General features: G+C 43.3%; 1 protein-coding gene across 1 annotated transcript; it reads left to right on the top strand.

Annotated features, from left to right (window-relative positions):
* The first annotated feature begins 3,667 nt into the window (after positions 1-3,667).
* Positions 3,668-26,520, top strand: LOC101943731 (complement component receptor 1-like protein). The gene is made up of 8 exons (XM_065594584.1): positions 3,668-3,887; positions 5,172-5,357; positions 9,291-9,384; positions 10,937-11,022; positions 12,603-12,797; positions 13,855-14,034; positions 18,589-18,618; positions 25,631-26,520. The coding sequence occupies exons 1-8, from the start codon at positions 3,806-3,808 to the stop codon at positions 25,684-25,686; spliced, it is 909 nt and encodes a 302-aa protein (XP_065450656.1). The 5' UTR covers positions 3,668-3,805; the 3' UTR covers positions 25,687-26,520.
* The last annotated feature ends 376 nt before the right edge of the window (positions 26,521-26,896 follow it).

Here is a 26,896-nt window from a genome sequence, read left to right as displayed (position 1 = left end):
AAAGACAAAGTATCAACTACCTGGTGCTCAAAATGACTGATTGTTGAATGTTTTGCACATGGAATTCTCTTTCATGAACTTGGCTGTGTTCGGAATGTGTGAGAGGCAAGGGAGGAGACTGTTTCCATACCTTTGTGGAAAGCTACAAGGTACTTTGGCACCTCAACGTACGCTTTCTCCTAGATGATGTAGAGCAATGGTTTTCAACCGGGGTATGCATACCCCTGGGGGTACACAGAGGTTTTCCAGGGTGTTCATGAACTCATCTAGATAGTTGCCTAATTTTACAACAGGCTACATAAAAAGCACTCGCGAAGTCGGTACAAACTAAAATTTCATACAGACAATAACTTGTTTATATTTCTCTGTATACTATACACGGATATGTAAATAAAATATTTATATTCTAATGGATTTAGTTTACAATTATATGGTAAAAATGAGAAAGTCAGCAATTTTTCAGTAAGAGTGTGCTGTGACACCCTTATATTTTTGTCTGATTTTGTAAGCCAGTAGTTAAGTGAGGTGAAACTTGGGGGTATGTAAGACAAAATCAGACTCCTGAAAGGGGTACAGTAGGCTGGTATGGTTGAGAGCCACTTATGTTGAAGGTGAGTGTTCAGAGCCAGAACAGAAATGCCTTGTCATGACCACTGCCAGGAAGTGCTGCAACTGAAAGATATGAGCAAGACTCTGTGCTGCCGTTCACAAGAGGCGTGGCACACAAGGCACTGACAAGGACGTCGGGGCTTTAAGCCCCCTTTATACCTCTCCGATTCCGGGCTCCTCTGGCTCTGAGGGCCTGTGCAGCCTCCTGTGTACCTTAGGCTTAGAGCACTATGTGCCCACACAGGTCCCACTCCCCCCTGTTCCTCGAATAGTCACAACCCCACAGAACCCTCAGCAGCTTTCCCACTGCCGCTGCCAATGGGTTCCCCTGCAGCCAAGAATTCCAAAGCATGAAGTGCTCTGGCCACTTCGCTTCATGCCTTTGGCAGTACCCTAAACCAGGCGCTGCATGAGGCAGCTTTCAGGCTGCTTATGCCAGCATATGCTTTCCCTGCACTGGGGGAATTCCTCTGGGGACCACGCCACTCCCTTTGCAGTCCCTATATGCTGCAGGAGTTCTTACTGTATACAATTTCCTAGTATTTTTGAAAAATTTGTGTGCAACTCTAACCCCTTATACATCTCATCAGCAGGATATGAACTAGCAATATCTGACACTTGAGCACAGATCGCTGCCACTAGAGCTACACAGCTCATTCCATAAATTTGTAGCCAGTGTTGTCTCATTCCAGAACTGGCGAGGCCTTACAGCTGAATTAGGGAAGAGCCCAGGCCTGGCTTCCTCACTTATGCCTACTCCTGCCTAGTGTGGTGCCCCCAGAGTGGGAGACGCTCTACCACGACACATGTGCTACCTATGGGGGCTGGTTGGGGCCCCAGACCCAGTGTTTGCCACAACCCCATTGTAGCTCCCAGGCACTCCTAGTGAAGCGTCTTGCTGCTGTAATGGCATAGTGTAGGACTTAAAAGATTTGTGTTGGGGGTTTTTTTGGCAGGCTGCCAACATTTTTCTGGTGATTTTTTTTTTTTTAAGTTGATATCTCAGCCAACCATGAATGGAATTGCCTGGGAAGGGACACAAAAAAAAGGCACATCTCTAACCTGAGCGCTTTCTGCCTGCTGAATTTCAAAGGGCTGCTGCAAACAATGGCGATGGTTGAGAAAATCTAACTTCACAAGACTCTTTTGTAATAGAAAAACATGGCTACCCTCATATAGGGGTCACCAGCAGCTCTGTCTGTAGTGAAATAAAGGGAACAGGTGTCCTAACTGTAAATAATTATTTCACAATTACCAGGTTATGCTTTGCCTAACTGTGGCTAGCCTTTGTGGCCAGATCAAAGTAATGACCCCACTCTGAGTTCTGCAGAAAGGAGATGTGTAAAATATGATATGCTTTTTATTTAAAACATAAAACAAATGTGAGCACAATTCCTGCAAACTGTACTGTGTGAGCAGACCCGGTAGATGCATGGAGCCCCACTGAAACCAACCGCAGTGCTGCAAAGGGTCAAGCCTCTGGCAGCAGAGGGCTGATGTGTCTTAGACAAGCATCTAAAATATATGAAGATATACCTATCTAGCTCACAGAACTGGAAGGGACCTTGAAAGGTCATTGAGTCCAGCTCCCTCCCTTCACTAGCAGGACCAAGTACTGATTTTTGTCCTAGATCCCTAAGTGGCCCCCTTAAGGATTGAACTCACAATATTGGGTTGAGTAGGCCAATGCTCAAACTACTGAGCTATTCCTCCTCCCCAACCCACATGTGGATGACATAAATATCATGTTCTCAGTGACAATCTGTATGATCCATTTGCAGAGATGGGGGCAAATCTTCCTGTCTTTGTGTAACACCAACAGACCCCGATTGTTGGCAGGTGGGATTGAACCTAGGACCTCTAGAGCTGAGGAGAAACCGGAGTAGACCAGAGCTCAAAGAGCCGGGAATAATGCACAAACCTCTACTGCATGAGCTAAAAGCCAGATTTACTAATCTCTTGCTAAGTGGTCTCAACACCACTAGATGGGTGAGAACACCACACCCAGGAGGTGTGTGGGTTACATTTGCTTTTCACTCAATCCCATTGCAGTCAATGATTCTTGCCCGATTAAAGGCTGAGGAATGATTTCTGGATTTACCCCACGGGTTCTCAAACTGGGGGGTCATAACCCCTCAGGGAGTGACAAGGTCATTACATGGGGATTGTGAACTGTCAGCCTCCAAACCCCGCTTTGCCTCCAGCATTTATAATAGTGTTAAATGTAAAAAACTGTGTTTTTAATGTATAAGGGGAGTTGCACTCGGAGGCTTGCTGCGGGAAAGGGGGTCACCGGTACAAAAGAGAATTACTGATTTCGCCCCTTGTGTCGGATTAGCAGCAAACCCCAGCACTTTGGAAGCGCCACAGCTCTGAGATCAGAGCCTGACTCCTCCATGACAAACACTGAGCTGTTGGGGGGAAAATGCGTCAGTGGTGATTCAATCACCATCACCCAGGCCGGTCCCTTTCTTCCACTCGCTCCTTGGTGGTGTAACCTGGGCGTTACATTCGCTAGAAGCAAAGGGGGAAGTAGCTTGTTTATATATACAAAATCTGATCAGCTACCCGTTTCCTTGTATTGGCCAACCGCAATCTCCAGGTGTGGCACCAATGTTTGTACGGGATTAAGTAGCGTGTGCCCAGTCTGCCAAAGCCAATATTTATTTAAACAAACAGCATTTCGGCCGGGCTGCCCGACTCCTCCTCTATGAAAGCAAAGCGCGCTGAGGTGGGTTTGTTGCGGTCTAGCGCTTGTCCCCGGGGCTCCTCGGCGCTAGCGCCGGGACAGGGGGAAGTGGCGCCGGCCCGCCACGGGACACAGCCGGGCCGTGTGTGCCCGTGAGAGGCGATGGGGCGGAGCGGCCCGGGGGAGCGGCGGCGGCTGCTGGCGGCGGCCGAGCTGGGGCGGTGGGTGCAGGGGCTGGAGCCCGGGGCGGGCGCCGATCGCTGGGCTGACCCCGCAGCCCCGCCCCGCGGCACAGGCAGCGAGCGCCCGGTGTGAGCAGCGACACAGGCCCCGCCCCGCAGCCTGCAGACCCCGCCCCCCGCTGCTGGCCCCGCCCCCGCTGGCTCAGCTGACGGCAGGCGCCGGGGCCGCTTCTTGAGTCAGTCCCCGCGGGTTCGTCGTCGAAGCAGCATCGTCCTGGGTCCGCTCCGTCGCCTTCACTGCGCATCTCCTCCCGCCGGCCCCGCCATGGTCTCGGCTCTGCGCTGCCCGCCGGGCGTCTGGGGGCTCCTGGCGCTGCTGCTGCTGCTGCCCCTGCCTCGGGCTCGCGGTGAGTGGGGCTTGGTGGAGGGGGCCACAGGCGGCCCCTGCCCGGGCACAGAATCCCCTCGGTTCTCTTCCGCCTGCCCCTCCATCGGTGCCGGGCGGGGAGCGGAGCCCAGAGTCCCCGCCCGGCACCTGGGGCGGGCTCCGCATCTCAGCCTGGGAGGTTAAACTCTGCCCCGTTGGTGAGTGTTAATGCCCAGAGCCTGTTGCTGGGGGTGTCTCCTGTCCGTGGTTGGGGCGGGGGAAAGCCACTTCGAACAGCAGGTAAAGGTGCAGCTGTTGTAGCTGTACCAGTGTCAGTAAAACGAAGTTTGGGGTATAAAACGCCTAAAGATTATAAAATGAGCAAGTTCCCCTGTTGTAGTCTTAGGTTTGTGACTGTACAGAAATAGATATAAAACTTTATTAAAGCAAATGTTAAAATGATCTAATACACAGGGTAAGAAAAACGTGTCTGTACATCTGGGTATATCGCTTAAATTACCCCAAATTACAAAATTTGGTTTGAAAGTCATAAGGTCCATATAGTACATAATCTGCAGTATCCCAAATTAAGGTTAATAAATTCAGTGATACGATTAAGGTATTAGCATCCAATTCTTTGGGTACATTGCCCATAAAAGGTTATACTAAGAGTAGCTTGTGGAAAGCAAATATAGTAAGGAGTAAAGATTGTCCCTCAGTAATTGAGAATTTAGGATCGGTTGCCCCTTAGACAATACAATACAGAACATCGGGAAGAATTTCAGTTACTTTCCTGACTTTGCTTCTCATTGGCACTTGTCCTCATGCCTGTCATACAGTTTCCATGCATCTCATGAGAAATATGAAAGTCCGCTGTCTCAGAGAGAGCTTTCCACCAGCTGTTCTCACTTGTTTCTAACCCCATACATGTTTCATGTACTCTTGGTCTCTTTTGTCCTGTACGTCACCTTCTTTCATGTCACTCTGTATGGTTGCAACAGTCTCGCTGAGCCTGTCCTGCATTAGATCATAAGCTCTGTGAGGTGGAGGAATGTCCTGTTTTGCACAATGTACTTACCTTGCATTACCTTACATGCCCAGGGTGAAGGATACATGGTAAATAATGTAAAATTTGAATGTACTGCAGTTTTGTATCAAGGCCATTCAGTAAACTAGCTTCAAGGCTCTAATGAAAACAAGTACATCCAAATTGTCCCCAATAAAATCATTTGTGGCTTCTCAAAAACAAGTGTTCCGTTACAACAAACTACTGAATGTCTTTCGTAGTTAACTTTTTCCCTTCCTTGTCTGTCTCTATTGCTAGGCATTTGTGATTCTCCTCCAAGATTGAGTTTTGCTGAGCTGCCTGGGGTAGTGAACAATTCCTATCCTGTTGGGACCAAACTGAAATACTCCTGTCGCCCAGGATACATGTTGGGCTCTGGAAAGTCTCCTTATGTTACATGTCTTGCAAATTCAACATGGTCAGTAGACCCTGAGTTTTGTGTAGGTGAGTATCTTTGTTGCTTTTCCATTTCAATTGATGTGCAAGACATCTTGACACAGTTAGGAATCTCTTTTCTATTGGGTATCTCTCTTCTGTTGGCATATGAAAAGAAGGCAACTCCCATCTTTTCATATGCTGTGTATTTATACCTCTCTGCTGTATTTTTCACTCCATGCATCTGATGAAGTCAGTTTTAGCCAATGAAAGCTTATGCCCAAATAAATTTGTTAGTCTCTAAGGTGCCACAAAGACTCCTAGTTGTTTTTGCTGATACAGACTAACATGGCTACCATTCTGAAACCTGTTAGAATAAAGTAAAACACGTTGGTGTGGCAAGTGTCTGTCTTTTTTGAAAAATTGTAGTTGCTGTATCCCTGATAAGGAAATATACTGAATTCACTGTACTAAAAGTAAACCCATTACTGAATAATGTGTGTTACAAACTTGGACAAAATACTAATTAATAACAAAACTTAGAGAATACTTCTCTTGGCTTCATTGCTAAGAGTACAATAAGATATTTGCAAGTTTCCTCATCTCAAGACTATATATGCTATATTCCCTGCAGTGGTGGTGTAGCCATGTCAGTCCCAGGATATTAGAGAGACAAAGTGGGTGAGATAATATCATTTATTGGACCAACTTCTGTTGGTGAGAGAGACAAGCTTTCGAGCTTACACGCCACAATTCTTCGTCTGGAAATGTATTCCAAATCTGAAGAAGAGCTCTGTGAAAAGTTGAAAGTTTCTCACCAACAGAAGTTGGTTCAATAAAAGATATTACCTCACCCTCTTAGCCAACTTTTATTCCACTTAACTTGTGCTCTATTGATACTGAAGTGTTAATTTTTAATTAGAATGTTGTGTGGTACTAAGTCAAACAGATTACAAAAGTCTAGGTATATTACATCAGTTACATTTATCGAACAAATTTGTAACTACAAAGAACTAGGTCAGGTTTATCAAACAAACCTGATTTTCCATAAAACCATATTGATTGGTATTAATTATATTTCTGTTCTTAATTCCTTATGAATTGGGAAAATTTGGCCCTACACTCAGGGCCGGCTCTAGCGTTTTTGCAACACCCCCCCCCCCCCCCCCCAAAAAAAAAAGCCGTGCTCGGCAGCAGCTCTACCGCCACTTCATTCTACAGCGGCAATTCGGCAGCAGGTCCTTCGCTCTGAGAGGGAGTGACGGCCCCGTGGCCGGACGTGCCACCCCCCCTCTTCATTGGCCGCCCCAGGCACCTGCTTGCTACGCTGGTGCCTGGAGCTGGCCCTGCCTACACTGCTCAAGAGGTCAGAATACATTTGCCCTTAGAATTGATGAATCCCACAATACCTTTACATTATTATGCCTGTGAGTGAGATCATGTTGACTAGTACATAGTTACCTAGGTCATTCTGCTTGTCCTTTTTGAATACTGGCACAAGATCAGCGCTCTTCCATTCTTCTTCAATTTCCTGGTACTCCAAGATTTATTAGAAGTTAATCAGTGGACTAGAGATCTCCTTGGCCAACTTTTTAGAATGCTCGGGTGCAAGTTATCCCAAGATTTTGATTTAACAATGTTTATCCCTAGTAGATGTAGTTTAACTTCCTCCTTAATTACTAATAGACATGAAAGTACTTCATCATACTCTTATGATGAGACTATGTTGTCATGCTTCTTTCCAAATACAAAAGGGAAATAATTACTGAACACTCCTGCCTTTCCTGCATCATAATTGTTTTACCATCTCCATTTAGTAACTAGGCGTGGTATACTCAATGTATCATCCAGACGAATGAGAATGTCACCTCTGTCCTCTAACCTGGGTGCCCTTTACAATGCTTTGCTGCTGTAGCTCCAGTCTGGACTGCTCACAAACAGCTGGGAGTTACTTGTACATTGGAGGCTGTGTCTCAGCCAGTCATACCTTGGCTCTCACCAGCCTTGGTTATACTGCAGGGTGACCCCAACAAACTCCTAGTATTCATTTTGTCTTTTTTCCCTCCAGAGAAGTAGGTCTTGTATTGCCCAGCCCTTTCCTGGACAATACAAATTCATATCAAGTCTGTATTTCTTCAATAGAAATATGTTAACACCTTGTTACCCAAATAGAGTTTCACAAACACTGCAGTTTAAACACATTGGATTAGATCAAACAAGTTTATTAACTACAAAGAGGTTTTAAGTGAAGGCAAGTAATGAGGCATAAGTCCGAAATGGTTACAAGAGAAGTCAAGATAAAATACAACTGGTGCCCAAGTTAACGAACTATGTTAAACTCAAAATAAAAGTTTTCTTACCACATGCTCCCAGCAGTCTTACTGACCAAACTTCTTAGTTGAGGACCCCTTCTTCAGCTTAGTGGCTGCTTCCTTTGTCTCTTCTAGTGCAGTGATTCGATGGACAGAGTGAGAGGGAGGAGGGGTGCCTGGGAGTGTTTGTCCCTCCTTTATTATGGTGTCAGTCCTGCCCCTTGGAAAACATTCCAAGCTGACAAAAGGTCTATAGTAGGGTGACCAGACAGCAAAAGTGGAAAAACGGGATAGGAGCGGGGGGTAATAGGAGTCTATATAAGATAAAGACCCCAAAATCGGGACTGTCCCTATAAAATGGGGATATCTGGTCACCCTAGTCTATAGAGGAAGATCTTCCCTGCTGCTTTTCCTTGCTTGATGACTGCTTAAATGCAAATTAAGCAGAGCACACATTCCTTTGAGACAGACCTGTTTGCCAACTTGTGCTGTGGTTTGCAACATAAGTAAACATTATACAGGGAAATCTTTTAACTTCACATACAGTGTTGCCATGCATTTTATCAGGACACTATTGACCAGTAAACTCTACATTTTCAGATACCTCACAAGGCATACTTTGTACAAAGGTTATTACAGCAGTCTCTAGGGTGTGGACATGTGTACATTCTCTTACAGTAGGATTTTTTTTGTTCCTAAGGAACTGCAAAACCTTCTCCTTATTGTCTGTAACCATGCCAGTTGTGACTCTTTCACTGATGTCTTTAGCTTCCCATATCAATTTTTACATTTCGTAACTTATGCCATCTATCCTTTTTTCCATGTATTATGTTGCTTTTTATTTGTAATTGCTGCCGGTTGAGGTCAATGGGTCTACCCACATGAATATAGTTATGCATATGAGTTTTCAGGATCTGGTCTTTAGGAGGTACAATAGTGTGGAAGCAGAGAAAGAACTGTCAGGAAGGGGATGCAATGCATGACAGCCTGACTCTTGCTAACGAACTAACTGTAACCCTAATAACGCGAGATTTGTAGAAGCGAGGATTGTGTGAGGTGAGTGGGAAAGAACTGTGTGAGATGTTGTTGCGACCTTGTGTAGAAAATATTGTATGTAGACTAGAGTCAAAACAAGTGAGAAAAAGAAGATATCAAGATGACCTATGTATAAACAAAATGCACCTGTTGCTTATTATTGTCTGTAATGAAAGGTATAAAGGTTTGCTTTAATTGTTTACTTGTAGAGAGACCTGTTTAGCGCGCGCTCTCTCTCTCTAAGCAATTGTTAGAGAAAATAAAGTATCTGACTTGCTGTACATTCCCCCTCCTCTGTTATTCTCCGACAATAGGAATATTTGCACTTATGCTAAATCTGCAAGGGGAACTTAATTATCTTGATTCAGGATATAAGGCAACCATTCTCTGTGTGGGATTAGGAAGCATCATCCCACTTCCACTTGTCCTCACTTCCCCTGGGCATGTTACAAAATTATCCATAATGTGGGTTGTAAGATTTCCTCTGTAGCCTTTGGTGCTGACCGCTGTTGTACAGGACAAATAGTGGACTCCAATACCATTGGCTTTGATCTGCCATGGTATTTGCTATGTTAGGGGGTGCAAGTTAACATATCCCCTTTCTCCCGTTAAGGTAATATGAGGTAACGCTAATATTAGTCTTCTTCTCTTCTAGGAAGACCATGTAAACAACTAGAACTAGAAAATGGCAGAGTTCATTTCATGGATCTCCGGTTTGGTGCAACAGCAAACTTCTCCTGTAATGAAGGGTGAGTGGCAAGTTGCTTCTTTTGACTAATTAACAGACTCTAGACTGGTGTGAAACTGCTGGTGACATCTGGCAAAATGAGACTAGAAAGCCTGCTTAACTTCAAGGACAGAAGTGAGTGGTGTGCTATAAATCTGTATCAAGAATTACACCTGTGATTTTTTTCAAAGGAGTTGAAGGAAGAGAGCCACCCAGCTGCGGTTGTCATGCAATGGGAGATGGGCACCTGACTCGCTCAGGTGCTTTTGAAGATCCCAGCCTAGAGCCCTCAGGGGATCATCCAGCAGGGGTTGTTTTATGAGATTGAGAGTCCCACCTCAGGGGTCATGTGGCACTTACTGACCTGTGCCATCTCTCCCTTGTTACAGGGGTTTCTGTCTGAGTGCTGGGAGCTAGTGGCAGAATATTGACCTCTTCCTGCTCTACAATAGCAAATATTTGTCTGTACCTCCCTTGTAGATGTCAGTATTACCCAGGATAGCCTCGGGTGCATTTGTTGCATTTGTCCCTATGGGTTAATGTGCCAAGCCTTGGGGAATCAAAAATAGCTTGTGACTTCATTGCATTGAGCAGGGGTGTTTTGGATTTTTGAGGTCTCAAAGTTTAAGACCAGAAGGGACCATCAGATCCTCCAGTCTGACCTCTTGTATATCACAGGCCACCAACGCTTCCCAGGGACCCACATACGAAACTCAACCAAAATTAGTCTAAAATGCTACAGCCCACCGGAGCTTAGACCATTATGTGCTATGGGCAGAGACTAGGAGGCCTTAAATGTACAAATTCCTTGGGCCCCTGTCATGGCAGAGAGATTTTGAAGTGAGATATGAGATAATCCTGGCGAGTGACCTGTACTCACATGCTACAGAGGAAGGCAAAAAGACTCACCCCAATGTCACTGCCAATCTGACCTGGGGGAAATCACTTAACAACCCCACATACTAGAGCCTGAGCATGTGAGCAAGAACCAGCAAGCCAAGCACTGAGGTGAGAGTCCTTGATGCCACCTCCAAGTCCTGGCCTTCCCCATCCAGTGTCCCATCGTCAGCCATGGCCATCCCTGATGGTTCAAAGGAAGGAGATAAAAGAAACCAACTCAGAATACATTGGGTGGGGAATCCCTGCCTGACTGCTGCAGGGGACTAGCTAAAATCCTGAAGCATGAGCTGTTAGGAACATAACACACACACTGGAAACACACCCTGGGGTTGCGGAGCCCTGCCATCACAAGCAACCCCATCATATAATTGCACCCATAAACTTGCCTGGCTCTCTCTCAAACTAGGTTAGTTGCCCCCTCAACTACTATTGGGTGACTGTTCCTCACAGAAAGATGGCAGGCAGAAACCGTGTGTGTGTGTATATATACCGATATACATGGGTAGTATAGACCTGGCCTTAGTGTTCCTTGGTCCTATGGTGTTAGATGTGTCCCTTTTTCAATGGTTTGTCTCCACCTACTGGCAGAAAGAAACCATGTTCCATCTTTCTGGATGGTTAACTAGCTCTTTGCTTACATGAGTAACAAACTTGAACCCTTTTTCTTGCTTTAGGTACAGATTAAATGGACCGACTTCTGCCCAATGTGTGGTTGTGGGAAATGGAGTTGATTGGGATAAGGAGCTTCCACATTGCGAAGGTAAACTAATCGAATGGTTTTAAGAACGGTTCATGTCTGGAGATGGTGCAGCATAGCTGGTGCTTCCGAGGAGTCTCTGTTTCTTTGCCATTTAATCCAAATGGCAGTTGACTTCGGGGAGGAATGAAATTATACTGTGGTTCTTCATGGTGTTTGGATGACTCCTACAGAATCAATTTTTTTTTAAAGTCCCTTTCAGATTGTTCACCTGGCACTGTTTAATATACATAATCCAACAGGCCTCATGGCTCCTCTTCACTGTTGTATCTGTGTAATCCTGCTGTTCACAAAGGCCGTGTCTACACTTGCAAGTTAGAGCGCATTAAATCAGTCCTGGGCGCCCTAACTCCTGAGGTATTCACACTGGCAAGGCAGTTAGAGCTGGAACACCCCTGGTAATCCACCTCCATGAGAAGCATAGAGCTTGATGCGACCTGGCTGAAATGCCGGGGTGTCAGTGTGGAGGGTGTGTTCCATTACTGTGCTGTAATTGGCCTCCGGAAACATCCCATAATCCCTTGAAGTCAAGTGGCCACTCTCGTCATCGTTTTGAACTCAGCTGCAGGCATGTGGATATCCCCTTTCAAAGCTCCGTTTCTGACAGCCGGCATGCTTATCTGCTCCAGGACACATGGCAAAACATTACTGTGGGATGCTCCTGCTGCAGAGGCAGGCGTGTGCATGTGAGAGAGGCAGGGAGTGGGGGCTGATGTCGGGGTTTCCCCTTTCCCCCTGCTGCTGTCGTCTGAACTTACAAGACAGCATGCTGACACACTCTCTGTCCCCCAAAACACAGTCTCTCCTTCCACATACACATTCCCTGTCACACTCCCCTCTCCCCCACATTTGAAAAGCACGCTGCAGCCACTTGCACACTGAGATAGCTACCACAATGCTCTGCTCTCTGTGGCGTTGCAAGAGCTGCTAATGTGGCCTGGCCATGCCACTGCACTTGCAGCTGACAGTGTGAACACACAGCAGTGCTTTCCCTGCTGCTGTCTCTGAGGGCTGGTTTAACTCCTGGCGCTCTACATCTGCAAGTGTAGCCAAGCCCTAAGTAAAAGGCATGATAATGACTTCAAGAAGTTTTGACCCTTCCCAAACCTGACTGTCCACTTAATCTGAGGCTCTTTGGGAGTGAATCACAATTAATTTGCCTCTAACTTCAATCATGCTGCTGACGTCCAGTCTAGAATCAGCTGCTGCTACAAGCAGTGTCCTAGCTTAGTTTTCTGCTGGTGGAACAATACTACCTCTAGAGATGCTGGGCAAGAGGTTCTGGCTCCCTGAAGCTAATGTTGGGAAGGGGCACACTCGGTTAAGGTCTTCTTCCAGAGCTGGTGTTTTATGGAGCATCCTCCTTGAGCAATGGACGTAGTAGGTTCGGTCAAGCCTAAAAGCAGAAAAACCTTCAGAATCTGAAAGGGGTCTTACTTCAAATGTTAAAATGCAATGTTAAGTACCCTTCCAAATGGCTAAATAGCTTTCTGGGGGGAGCTGAGACAACTTTCTTAGTGAAACTCTTTTCAGTTCACCTTCAATGTAAACTTTAATTTTCATGTTGACATTCTTTGCTTCAGCAATACCTTGTCTTCCACCTCCTGGTATCACCCATGGATCCCATACTGGTCAGACTGTACAAGAGTTTTCCTTTGGCTCAGCGGTAACTTACAAATGTGACCAGGGCTTCTCTCTTATTGGAGAGGCCTCCATTCATTGTACAACAAAAGATAATGTCAATGGACAGTGGAGTGGACCTGCTCCTGAATGCAAAGGTTAGTAGCATCTGTTTTTTTCCTCTTCTTATTCTACCATCTCCTTCCAGGAAAAAGTATATTTTGATTGTTAAGTAAACCCATAAACCTGAGGAAATTCAGCTAGTGCTTAGTCCCCCTAAATACGTATCATGATAACTAGTTACTGTTGGAAATTAAAGAATGACGGACAGTTCATAAATCACTCCTGGAAACCATTTTTGCCTCTAATATATCTTGTATTTTTTTTTGTCTCCCTTCAGTGTTCCAAGACTGCATTTAATTCTCATGTCACAAAGAGTTTATTTTTAGGTGGAGAGAAACTCTTAAACTAAGGTTTTGCTTTTATGCCAGTACCCTACTACTCAGTGCTAAAGGGGATGGGGAGAGAGAGCCTGAGAAGCAGGATTGTTTGGGAACCATATTTTTCAGAACTCTCTGGGAGGGCTCCTTGACAGTGAAGGCTCAGGCTTCTGTGAGTTCATACCACAGCCATAAAGTTCTTAGGAGGGGGAAATAAAGGTCATTGTACAATCCTCATTTGGGGGACGGCAGTGCTCACGCACACTATTGCATTTAGCTAACAAAGCATTTATGTACAATGATATTCAAGCAGCTGCAACAACTTGCTTTTATTCTTGCTGAGTTACCCAGTCTAACAGCTGGGAAGGAGGCTTTTTCAGAGGCATTAGGCAGGTTGGTCACATGGCTACTTAATGTTAACTCCCCCAAAAGCAGCGAAGTTCAGTTCCAGAAAGTCATTGTATGTAGATCTCTTGTAGCTTGACCCAAATTCCTGATGGCTTCATAAAATGATGATGATTAACTCGTGCAGTTTACTAGGGAGGGCTGATACCCATACAGTTGGGTGTTGTGCTGTATGTAGACTAACATCTTTTTAAACGGAAAGATCCAAAGTTGTATAACTGCATTTTAAAATATATTTTACCTGCTGTAGTCAAGTATCAGGGCTTTTTCTTCTTTCCTCTACCCCCTTCTCCTCCTCTTCTCTCCCCCCCCCCCTCCAAAAAATGCTTCCTGTGCAAAACATTCTTATGCTGGTACTTTTAATTTTCAGTGGTCAAGTGTCCAGAGCCAGAAGTCAAAAATGGAAAAAAGCAATCTGGGTATGGACTCCATTATTCATATGGAAACACCGTAATATTTGAATGCGATTCTGGCTACACTCTGAAGGGTAGCAGTTCAGTTAAATGTGAAGCTAACAATTCATGGTTTCCATCTTTGCCAACCTGTCTACGTAAGTATAAGCAGTTGTGTTGAACATTTTATATGCTAATGTCTAGGAAGCTTATTACATCATTATAACATGGCTACTCAAAAGTAAAGTTTGAGTGTCTGTGTCCCCTTTTTGTCATAGGCATAACACACACAAATTTTATTAACACTAATGTTAAATGTTAAAAAAAATTATTTAATGCATAGTTTGGAAAAAGTCTGTATATACAATCACAGAACTGGAAGGGACCTCGAGAGGTCATCTAGTCTAATCCCCTGCACTCACGGCAGGATTAAGTATTATCTCGACCATCCCTGACAGGTGTTCGTCCAACCTGCTCTTAAAACCCCCCATGATGGAGATTTCACAACCTCCCTAAGCAATTTATTCCAGTGCTTAACCCTCTGATAGGAAGTTTTTCCTAATGTCCAACCTAAACCACCCTTGCTGCAATTTAAGCCCATTGCTTCTTGTCCTATCCTCAGAGGTTAAGAATAACAATTTTTCTCCCTCTACCTTGTAACAATCTTTTATGTACTTGAAAACTGTTATGTCCCCTCTGTCTTCTCCTCTCCAGACTAAACACACCCCATTTTATCAATCTTCCCTCATAGGTCCTGTTTTCTAGACCTTTAATCATTTTTGTCACTCTTCTCCGGACTTTCTCCAGTTTGTCCACATATTTCCTGCAATGTGGTGCCCAGAACTGGACACAATACTCCAGTTGCGGCCTAATCAGCACAGAGTAGAGCAGAAGAATTACTTCTCGTGTCTTGCTTACAATACTCCTGCTAATACGTCTGGGTATAGTGCTTAGATTATCCACAAATATAAAGTTAGTTTTTAAAAGTCATATGATACATCGAGCACATAATCAGCAATAACCCAAACTTAGGTGAGTAGATTTAACAATACAGTTTAGATATTAGTACTCGGGTACATCACTCATGAAAAGTTGTACAGAGATTTGGTTGTGAAAAGCGAAATATATCAATGAATGGCGGCTGTCCCTCAGTACTTGAGAATTAAGTTGGTTGTCCATTTAGAAAATACAGTCCATGAGGAAAGGATTTGTTACTTTCCTGACTGCGCTTCTCATGAGCACTTCAGCTCCTCTCTCCTGGTATTGCCGATGTCCGGTGATGTGTTCTATGTAGATGTCCCTCGACCACCTGATGGCATCCAACACCATGAGTTGCCACATCAGCCAAGTGCATTGACCGATTCTGCATTTTCTTAGCACTCGCTCATTACTGGGGTCCCATGTGCCCGTGGCTCCGACTATCCGTGCATGTGTCAGGACCTGGTAACCCTTAGCGCTCAAGGTTTCAGCCAGAGGGCCGTATTTCTCTACCTTTCGGACTCGAGCATTGTGGAAGGCCGGGGTCCTGTTCTTGAAGGGCACTGTGATGTCCACCATGCTGATCTTTCGGTCCTCGTTGGTGATGACGATGTCTGGTCGCAGTTCGCCATCCCCGGAACTGACAGCCGAGTTCAAGGCAACCTTCCCCAGGGGCGGTGGGATGGCCCTGGCCAGGCGATCTTGGATGGCGTTGTCACAGCTGCCAAACTCTTGAATGGGTCTTGCAGCTACACAGGACGTGGGGTAGCGTCTCATTGGCGAAGCCATGCTTCCTTCATCACTTGTCCCGGACAGCCCCATTCAGTGGGATGCAGTTGAGCTGGGCCCTGTGGATGAACTTCCAGTCGGCAAATCGGGTGAAGCTGCCCCCAGGGAGGAAGTGGTTGCTGGGGTCCCACTTGCACGTCCTCTCGAATGTCTTGCCCTGGTCTGGCTTCTGTTTCAGGTTTTCCATGTATTGGCAGCGGATGGCATCTTCAGGATCCTCTCCAGTATGGTTCTAGCTCTTGGAGTGATGATAGCATGATCTGTATTAATCACCTGTGGCACCAAGACTCCCAACTCCTGGCATTCCTCACACCATGTCCAGTGGCAGCTGATATGCTTCTCCAGTCATTGCATAGCACTGCGGGCATGAGTCCAGAGCGAAGCCAAAGTCAAAAGGAAGAGGCGGAACCTGCAAGAGACTCGGCTGAGGCAGCCAGAGGGGAAAGAGACAGGGGTGACAGTCTTGTAGATGCCCAGGTTAAACAGCCTTGATAGGATCACCTGGGTCCAACAGGAAGAGGAGGATGGAGCGAAGTACAGGCCTGAGACTGGTCTGGGAAGGAGCAGTTAAAAAGCTTGGTTGGAGAAGTTGGGATGGAATGAAGGGGACAAACCAGGTTGGAGGGGGTGAAGGATGGTGTTGGAGTGAAGAAACACAAGGCAGGGGTGTGTTGGGAGAACTTACAAACGAAGGGAGGTAGGGGAACAGTTTGGAGGGATAGGTGGGATGAGAGGATGGCTTTTGAGAATGGGGCAGACCATGTACCAAGCGAGGTGTGGCACTCCAGGCATGTTGACTTGGCCGAAGATAATCATCTCAAAAACTGTACTAATTGTTTTTTGTAGGAGTAGATGGCTTCTGGTTCAAAGAGTTAGTTGTTGGCATGGCTGTAAGAGTAATATACCTAATGCATGTGGACACTTTTTTTTCACTGTGCAAACTCAACAGAAATCTTAAGGAAAACAAAATGGGCAAAATAGCTTGTCTGTGTTTTGTAGGTCAGTAGTGTGCTAGGAGGTAGTGCTCGATCCTTTGATGGGAGAGAAAAGGAGCAATCTTGGGACTGGGTCTTTTTAGCATGTTTTGTTGCAAACTAACATTGTAAAATCACTCTAGTTGTCTTGTCGCCTTTGAGGTCTTTCCATGCGTGGCGTGGCTTTGTTCAGCACATTCAGAGAAGTGGGTTGCTCCTGTATCCTCTTGTAAGTCTCCTTTTTATGCAGAACCTACTTTGAACGCAACCCCAAGTGGCCCTAAAGAGTCCAGGTAAACCTGATGACTATAAAGGGAGCGAAAAACCACTGTGATCAGATACCTAGAATCCTCATGGTGGATAGCAGAGACTTTGGTTGACACATTGAACTGGAGCATTCAATTATTGCACTTCAATTTGCACTTAATATGTAGTGCTTCATAAAGTACGGTAGTGGTCACCTGAATGCCCCATATGCTCAGGTGTGAATTATAAGCCTGAGGCTAGAATTACTTTCTGTACCTCTGTAGTAGTCTTGTCTCCCACCCAGAACTATCTCTTCCTTTGCTACTTTTTTCCCCCCACTGGTCTGTGTATAGTAATACCCACCTGCTGATGCCCGCTCACTCAGTATATCTGTATAAAATGTCAGCTGTAGGAAACCATCAATCCAAATTCTGCACAGTAATGGCACAAGCAACTACAGGCTTAACTGGTAGTCAAGTGTCAAACTACACTCCGATGAGATGTCTACTCAGTTCACTTTTTTTTCTGTAAGTAATGGTTAGGCTTGAGTTCACTGATCCTCTGGTAATGACAGCAGGAGTATCAAAATAAAAATACCACTTTTCTCTTGTTTCTGCTTCTCTACTCCCAAATAAGTACAGGTTGGCAGATAACTTGATGTCACTAATCCTGTGGTTACATGTTTTATGGTAGCTGATCCAAACACTTGTCAAAGTTAGAATCAGGACTCACAATTTTGTCAAGACCACTCTGTTTATTAGCACAGCGCTCTGCTAATACATTCAGATAATGTGAGCCTCCATGCAAGATTCAAACAGTCTTATTTATACAGATAAAAGGGTGCGAACTAAACAAAGAGACAGAGATCAAAATTGTAAAATTTGCATGGGGCACAATATGCATATCCTGCTTCCTTATTAACTCTTATCAATCCGAGGCTAATGCTTCACCAATGGCCCTTAAGTGGGGCAATTCATTAAGCAGTTAATGTCTGCTTTCCTGCCCCCTAGCTTGCAGCATTTCTCATTTCTACTTAAAGGTACATACAGCATTCTTTAATTCATTCTATTTCTTTAATATAATTCATTTCACTTTCACACACTCCACCTCTAGTGACGTTTGCTGTAGGTAAAAATGTGGCTGACCAGTGCAGAATTTGTGTGCAGTGTTTTGTTGTAGCCATGTCGGTCCCAGGATATTAGAAAGTCAAAGTGAGTAAGGCAATATCTTTTATTGGACCAACTTCTGTTGGTGAGACACAAGCTTTCAAGCTTTCCCAGAGCTGTTCATCAGGTCAGTGCAGAATTTGGCAGATGAGATCCTGACAGTGTCTGGAGGGGAGGGCCCTCTGGTCTCAGAAAGGTGCGCAAGAATTCTGCAAATGAGAGCATTCATTCAAAATAGAGAAAATCTTTATAGAGGACTTGCCCGATCAATTCTCAGGACTGTCAGCATGCCTCTATTACAATGTACAAGTAATAGAATACCTGGAAAAGCTGCCTTTCTTCTTTCAATATTGAAAGATCTAGGGATCAGATCATGGTTTCCTATATACTTTATAAATTCTGTAATTTGCATGATGGTATTAATTTGAGTCCATTTATTTAATTTAGCGTGTGGCTTAAGATACTAAATGTTGCACCAATATGAATGAATGGATTCCTATAGTTAGCTGGCATTCATATAACTTCACACTTCAGCTCACATTGCGTTTTTTCTTTCTAGGGCAGAACACTGGTACCACGATTGCTATTGGTAAGTAATATAAACTTTAAAAATAATTCAATGCACAGACTGTACATAGTAAGATGCAGTAATAGCGTAAGATATTTAATGTTCCACTTTCTCAATCTCATACCATTTTTTCCCCACTGCTTCACTATGTGAGGAATCTACTCCAAGCAGCTAGTTTGTCTCTTCTTGTATTATGTTCTGTCCAGTGGTGCTATATAAAAGCTCATGAGGCAGATGCTTGACTTAAAGAATCAAAGAAATATAGAGCTGGAAGGGACCTCGAGAGGTCATTTTTAAGTCCAGCCCTTGTGCTGTGGCAGGACCAAGTACACCTAGACCATCCCTGAAAGATGTGTCCAATCTCTTCTTAAAATACTCCCGTGATGGGGATTCCACTGTCTCCTTTGGAAGCTTAATCAGTGCTTAACTTCCATTACAGTTTTTCCTAATATGTAATCTAAATCACCCTTGCTGCAGATTAAGCCCATTACTTCTTGTCCTGCCTTCCAGTGGACATTGGGAACAATTGATCATTGTCCTCTTTATTCAAATATGTTAATGGCTGTTATACTCTGACCTGCTTCTCCCTCAGTTTTCTCCAGATTCAATCTACCAAAATAGATCCTGATGTCTCACTAATTCTTCAGAGTCGTTCACCTTTTCTTTCCTATCGTAGTTCAAGTGCTGCCGGCACTTATATATTCTGAGGTTTTACCTGATTTTTATTTAGTTTAGCAGCCTGCGTCTTTTCTTACTTGCATGCCAGGAGAAAGCAAAGGCATGGCTCTCCACAACTGCAGCTCTGAAGCAGTGACACTTCCCAACTATACATAGAGGCTTTTCTAGAATCGCATCTCAAATTTTTACCAGCAGCCAAGTGCAGAACCTTCTAAGTGATTGAAATGGACTATTTTCTCTAACTCTCCCATGCTTCGTGTAATGCTACTTTGCCATTCCAGGAAAATTTATTCTGCATTAAGAAAAACAACGTGAAGTGTGCTGCTGAATACCGCATTTGTTGTATTTGCTTTTGCTGGAAGACATCCTGTGTTGTGCAGAGATCGGTATTGGATGCTGAAAGTTTAGGATAGAACTGGTTTGCATTTTTTTTGTTTTATATCTTTACAGCTGAATGTGTCTTGCTAAGCGTAGTAACCCCACCTTACATAAAGCAAAACTAACACATGCTTAATTGCCTGAACCATTCCCTGCCCCCCCCCCCCCCCCCCAAAAAAAACCCAGCCCTACGGCTGTGGAAACTCAAGCCCCAATCCTGTCAGCACTTCCACACCCTTATCTCACAGAGGTTCTGTGACAACTGTGTAGCCAAGTGATTCAGAAACAGAATTAATGTTTGTCTTCAGAGCAGGGTTTGAAGAGTGAAGTAAATAAGTCCTGGGGACACAGCTGTACAATAAGGAGAAAACACAACATAAGAATGGCCATACTGGGTCAGACCAATGGTCCATCTAGTCTAATATTCTGTCTTTTTACAGTGGCCACTGTTGGTTGATTCAGAGGGAATGAACAGAACAGGGCAATTCTCAAGAGATTGATTCCCTGTTGCCCAGTCTCAGGTGCTGGCAGGTGTGCTGACACCCAGAGCATGGGCTTGCATCCCTAAGCATCTTGGCTAATAGCCATTGATGGAACTATCCTCCATGAACATAACTACCATAATTCTTTTGTGATCCCAGTTAAACTTTTGGCCTGTCAACAAGTTCCACAGGTTGACTCTGTGTTGGTGCTAAACCTACTGCCTCTTAATTTCATAGGGTGACCCCTGATTCTTGTGTTATGGGAGGGGAGGTAAATAACACTTTGTTCATACTGTTCGTGATTTTTGGAGACCTCCGTCATATCCCCTGTTAGTCTTCTCTTTTCTAAGCGTATTTCTAAACAAAATATAAGCTGCTCCTTAAGTGAGTAATATCTGTCCTATGCACTGAGTGAGGCAAGGGTCCTGTGGGGAGAAAACAGCGGGTGATCATATAACTAAAGACTGATCACCATGCGTATGGACATGGGGGCTTTACTCATGTTGTACAGGCAACCTTAATTCTTGCCTTTTGTAACGGAGTGCTTGACTTTGCAGCCTTATTAATGTTCCTTTAACATAGGATGTTTAACGTAGAACTTTTGTGTGTAATACTATGAAGAGTTGCCCTTAAATATCCATTTAACCCTCAGCCCATCTCCTCAGCAGCCTGGGGGGGAGGGGGGAGGGGAAAACATGGCAGAGATTTACTGCATATAGTTCCTTTTGCACAACTTAGTAAGTTCAGCAGTTAGATTAAATTTTCAGAATATTACTTTAAAATCAGTACAGATAGAAAAATGAATAAATGATCCAAAATTCTGCACAGGCAGCCCAAAAGCACTGTACAAAAAGGTTCTACACTACCTCATTTTCCTCTGTCCCCAGCTATAATGTAGGGAATTGATGTACTTTGCTCGCACTCCTTTTCATACTATATACCTTAATCTTATTTCTAAGATAATAGAAATCAATTTCTGTCCTGTCAACATAGCAGTCTTTTAAAAGTGGAACACTAGAGCTTTTTCAGCTTCTACAAATCACTCCCTTTGTACAACCAAGGACAATTAAAGCTCCATTTTTACACTGTAGATCCATGTAAAAAGGAAAAATCAGGGCACATTCAGCTTGGCCAGTGGGAGGGAAGGAGCGGTGTCTGGTGGTTTGAGACTTAGTGTCTGTCTACATTGGAGCTGGAGGTGTAACTTTGAGCTCAGGTGTAGACATACCTGCATTAGCTCGGATTGAGCCTGCATGCTAAAAACAGAAGTGTAGCTGCAGTGGTGCTGTACTTGGAAGGCTGTCTTGCCACTCGTGCCGCCACAGCTACACTTCTGTTTTTAGCACGCTAGCACTGGGCTATGTCTACCTGAGTTGCAAACTACATCTCCAGCTCCGGTATGGACATAGCCTTAGGCCTGGTCTACACTAACCCCCCAATTCGAACTAAGGTACGCAACTTCAGCTACGTGAATAACGTAGCTGAAGTCAACGTACCTTAGCTCAAACTTACCGCGGTCCAGACGCGGCAGGCAGGGTCCCCCGGCGACTCCGCGTACTCCTCTCGCCGAGCAGGATTACTGGAGTCGACGGCGAGCACTTCCGGGTTCAATTTATCGCGTCCAGACAAGACGCGATAAATCGAACCCAGAAGTTCGATTGCCTGCCGCCGAACCATCGCGTAAGTATAGACCTACCCTTAGGGTACGTCTATACCCAGCCGCTAGTTCGGCGGCTGGCAATCGAACTTCTGGGTTCGACTTATTGCGTCTTGTCTGGACGCGATAAGTCGAACTCGGAAGTGCTCGCCGTCGACTGCGGTACTCCAGCTCGGCGAGAGGAGTACGCGAAGTCGACGGGGGAGCCTGCCTGCCGCGTGTGGACCGAGGTAAGTTCAAACTAAGGTACTTCGAACTTCAGCTACGTTATTCACGTAGCTGAAGTTGCGTACCTTAGTTCGATTTGGGGGGTTAGTGTAGACCAAGCCTTAGTGTATCTGTCCTAATCCCCCAATCCAAAGTGTCTTCTCGATTTTGATTTTCTTCTCCCATTAACAAAATAGGAATACTTGAGCTATCCACAAACTAGGTGTGTGACTCAGAGCTTTTTCCCCTGGACCTCCCGAGATTCAGGCCCAGAAAGTCTTCAGAATCGTCTGTAACATTTTCAAGCTTGTAAAAAGTGAATATGGCTCACTTAAAAACATAATCCTGTTGATCTGCTGTTCAAGATTTGCTTGCTACAGCGTTCACAGTGGAGATTTTGTCTTGCTGCTAATTAACACTGTGTAAAAGCTTTTTAAAATGAAAAACTGCCATTTAAATTAAAGTTCCCTTGTGTTCCATTGATTCTGAAGTGTCTTTCATTTGCACCCAAGATCTAGTTTCAATCTAAATTTCTTTGTGTTTAGCCCTGACTTTGCTAGAGACACCTTGATGCTGTGAAACCTGCTTTTTATTGTATTCCCATTCTTAGAAATGACAGTATTGCTTGTTACCTCTGTAGGCAGAGCCTCAAATCTTCCCATCCACATAATAAACATTCTTAGCTTACAGGACATTTCAACAAAGCACCTGCCTAATATCTTTTGTAGGGTAAATGAGAGTTATTTTGTCCTTCATATGTAAGCAAAGGCCAGTGATCATAAGCCTTTAACAACACCTGGTGTCCCATGTCATGTCTTAAGCTAATGAAATGCGCAGCATCCTACAACTGTTAATTTGTAGCTGTCTCCAGCTACACAGGTAACTGACTTTAGAGATCCTTTCTGCTTTGTATCACTTTCAGCTTTCCTTTTATTTTCGATATCCTTTAATGCTTTTTTAGAAGAGGTACATTGACCAGTTGCACTCAAGCACAATATAATTCAAGTCGTGAGCTATTAGACATTATCCCTTTGAAGCAACACTTATGCTGCTTGTGACGTGTTGCATTTTTGTCATGATCGTCAAGCCTGGTGCTTGTTGAAGGTCATATTGTATTCAGAAGCCCAATTAGTAAAATTTTTGAATAATATTTAGTGTTGGAGGTTCACAAGAAAAGATACTTGCATTTAAAATGGGCTTTTACTGCCAGAATAAAACAAATCCAATATTAAGATGACTTGCAAGTAACATGTTGCTATGTAGTCTTTCTCAGACTATGAAAAATACTGACTTGCTAGGATTTAAATGAGGTAACTCGTTGTCCTCCTATACATTTTAACCAGAACTATCTATTAAATAGAGGGCGCACATTAGAGCAAAAAATCATGTATTGTTTTTGTGTTGGAAAACTGTCTCTGCGATTAAGTTATCTGAAAATTTAAAGCCATAGGTTTTTCCAATGATTTAACTTCAGTTTTTAGGAAACACTTTTAAAAGCTTTATACTTGTCTTTAATTAAATTGCATATTGACCAATCTCTTGTCAAACTATTAATAGCTCTTTTGACTGTTTTCTAGAAGAGCAATATGCTCAAATAAATCTGAGACTTCGTTCAATAAAGGGGTACTAGCGCACACACTAATTATAAATTAATCCTATACACCCAATCATGTGAACCTGAAGCTTGACACCTCTGTTTGCTGCAGTCCCCTGGGGATGTTTGGCAGAAATATGAATATAAATATTGATAGGAAGCTTAAGGGAAAACTGTCCTCCTTTAAAAGGGGCACCGCTGGATAGATTGCATATATATTTTACCTTGTATGGGATTTCTTTCACAATTAAGTTTTAATAGAAAATTGTACGTACAATTTTAGAAAAATTTTGAATTTAAACATTCTCTTAGAGTTTGCAACACTGCTATGCTTCATTGTGCTAGTGCTTGGAAAGTTTAAAAAAAAAAATCCCTATGTACATTGAAAGAAATGCAGACGTAAATAGCATTAACTAGTTAAAAAAAAAATCTTTCACTTTGTTAATCATCTAATGATATGGAAATAACAAGGATTTTTTTTTTAAACCAGTTAACCTGATGACTATAGAAGTGTGTGAGAGAGAGAGGATCTGTTGAATCATCCTGGCCCTGCAAAGGCAGGATTTTTCTCTACAGTACTTTTTCTACTATTTTAGTCCATGCTAGTTTTAAAAGTTTCAGGTAATAGGGCTTACACTACTTCCCCCTGCCCCTCCCCCCCCCCCCACTCCAAAAAAAAATCCATTGCCATCAAAACATTTCCTAATATTCAGTATCAGTTTTCTTGGGAGTTCTAATGATATAAAAAGCCTCCTTTTAAGGAAGCAAAAGCAACTTTGATTTTTACTCTTGAATTCTGGAGTCATACTTTATTGAATTAGTTTCTCTCCTTTCCTGCTGTTCAGCCCATATGATGCAAATCAGCACTTCAGTGATCTACAGGAACGTGGGGGAAAAACCTAACTTGGATCTTGAAAGGGGTTTTACAGAAAATATTTACTTCAGTGTGAAAAGATGGTGAGGTTCTGATGAACCATTATCTGCAAGAACATAATACAACTATGCAGCATATCAAATTGAGACTATAAATTACTTTCTTAGGTTACCTTTCTTCTTTGGCCTGAACAGATATGTTGAATGCGACACATGTGAATATCTACTAAATTCTCCATTTCTATGTAACCATTTTGTCAACTACAGCGGTTACGAATGCATTGTGTGCCTTATCTTGTGATGTTACTTATCATAACAGCTCTGTCTTAATATATAAACGTTACTTCAGTATATTACCATTTTGATAATATAAGAACAAATATTTTCTCCAGAAGAATATTAATGATACAAAGCCCATCTTGGATTTTCATTTCTGGTGTAAGGCTGTGATTATATCCTTAATATGAGACTTCGTTCGGTAGAGGAGGAGTAATATAAAGTCTATATGCTACAAGTTTTAGTTAATATAATTGTATATGTGGAGCTTATATACAGCAGGCCGGAAATGCTAAACAAATCTCTGCTGAAGAGCTCAGCAGGTGTTGGTGTTTCATTGTGGATTCACTGTGAAACCCTAGGCCCTGACAGTGCTACAAAGGTTCTGTTGACTCTTTTTAACAGTACTCTACATAGTATTCTTGAGGTGTACAGTTGAATAAGATTCTTCTATAATGTGATTAGTCAGTGGAAGAAACTAATATGTCCTAAAACAGCGTTATGTTATAGATGACCCCCTCGCCTTTCCAGTGCTCAAACAGTTGAGCGTTGCGGGGAGGGAGCATAGATAGTCCAGTTCTCCTGTATTTAGGATATGTAATACCTAACTTATCACTGTTTGCTAACTTTGATTACAGATTAAACCTCATGAATTTTTTTCTGCCTCTTTTCTGTTTTGGACATGGCCTCTGAGAAGAAACAGCATGAACTCTGCTTTAATTGGAAATTAGTTTATAATTGTGTTAATGTAACTCTCTAAAATTAACAAAACAAATCTTTCAGACAGAACATAAAATGAAAAATCTCGTTATCCTAAACATCTAGAGTGAAGTCAAGATATTGTGCATTTTTACTTTGGTTTTAACTTTCTTTATTTTGGTTTTGCAGGAAAGATGCCTGTCATTCTGGCAGTGCTGATGACTAACTTGTTCATCAGACAGTGAACATATTGGAAGAAAATGGAAAAATTGAGGGAAACCTCATATGATAGCATTAAACGTCTCTCGTGATCCCAGAGTCCTCCCACTACAATTGTATTCGGGGTTGTGGATTTTGCTGTTGCGAGCAAGAGCCTTTTGAGATTTCTATTTGGAGGTTTCTTATTATCCCTTTTAAAATACAGATTAATGATGCCAAAGATACTCATTGAACTGCTGTAGGCTTTTGTTAATTCAAATGTATCCTCTGTTTTTAATTCAAATCTCCAGAATAATCCGTGTTCCTTTGCTCTCATGTCCAAAAAACTCCAGAAACAACAATAACAAAAACAACCCCAAACTATTCTTACCCCAAGTCTTGTATTTAGTGTGTCCTCAGTGTGGCATCCCAGAGTGAAGTGTGCGGATGTCTGTCTGACTCAGGTGTTCAGAATCCACACTATCAAATTTTTAAGCCAGTATTGAGAGCCAAAATAAATTACCTCAGTTTCCTTATGAGCACTTTCTGATAAGTAAGCAATAAAATGGTTATACTTGTGAGCAAATTCTTCTATGATTCCGTGCCTAAATGAAATGTCTTTATTTTTATATTTCAGTAGCTGAAAATAAGTTTGGTAGCATTTAAAGCAAGCTTATTCCATTCAGGAAATAATTCTCTGCTCTGAGAAGGTGTGCATCACCAAATGCTGTTTTGTCACTATCACTGAAAACCTATCATTTTGTATTTATACAAGTTGTACAGAATTTTACTTGGCAATCTGCATATTTATCAAATGAAAAAACTGGAATTTCTGTGTTGTACTTAAGCCTTTTCTCTGAATAAAAGGAATATTGTAGAAACTATAGCATCCTGACTCTCAATAGCGATGTAAAAATGTGGTTGAAATCTACTCCTTTATTGTGATCTGGTCACTAACTGCTTTCCAGAGCAGATGAAACTAGTACTACTTTTTGCACCCCACTCCGCCCCCCCAAAAATCTGATTTCCTAGGGCATGGATCTTTCTAGCAAGGGGTAGCACTTTGTCAGCCTTGTAACAACGCACTGCCATGTACTACAAAATACTATTCAAACTGAATGCTAGCGTGATAGTATAACCCACACATCTCCTGGGTGTGGTGGTCTGACCCATCTAGTGGCACCAAGACCACTTAGAGACCTAAAATGAGTCTGGTCCACAGCCTTAGCTAACAGGCAGTCAGTCCGATCCTGCCTG

The sequence above is a fragment of the Chrysemys picta genome, chromosome 4, assembly GCF_011386835.1.
Source record: "Chrysemys picta bellii isolate R12L10 chromosome 4, ASM1138683v2, whole genome shotgun sequence".
Classification (NCBI taxonomy): Eukaryota; Metazoa; Chordata; order Testudines; family Emydidae; genus Chrysemys; species Chrysemys picta.
The sequence above is the reverse complement of the archived record's forward strand: the minus strand, read 5'-3'. Positions and strand labels throughout refer to the sequence as shown.

Excerpts from the sequence above, each read along its gene's own strand:
- LOC101943731 (XM_065594584.1), top strand. The coding sequence starts at position 3,806 with ATGGTCTCGGCTCTGCGCTGCCCGCCGGGCGTCTGGGGGCTCCTGGCG. Across the intron at positions 12,798-13,854 it reads ACCTGCTCCTGAATGCAAAG|TGGTCAAGTGTCCAGAGCCA; the intron begins GTTAGTAGCATC and ends TTTAATTTTCAG. Across the intron at positions 18,619-25,630 it reads TGGTACCACGATTGCTATTG|GAAAGATGCCTGTCATTCTG; the intron begins GTAAGTAATATA and ends TTGGTTTTGCAG.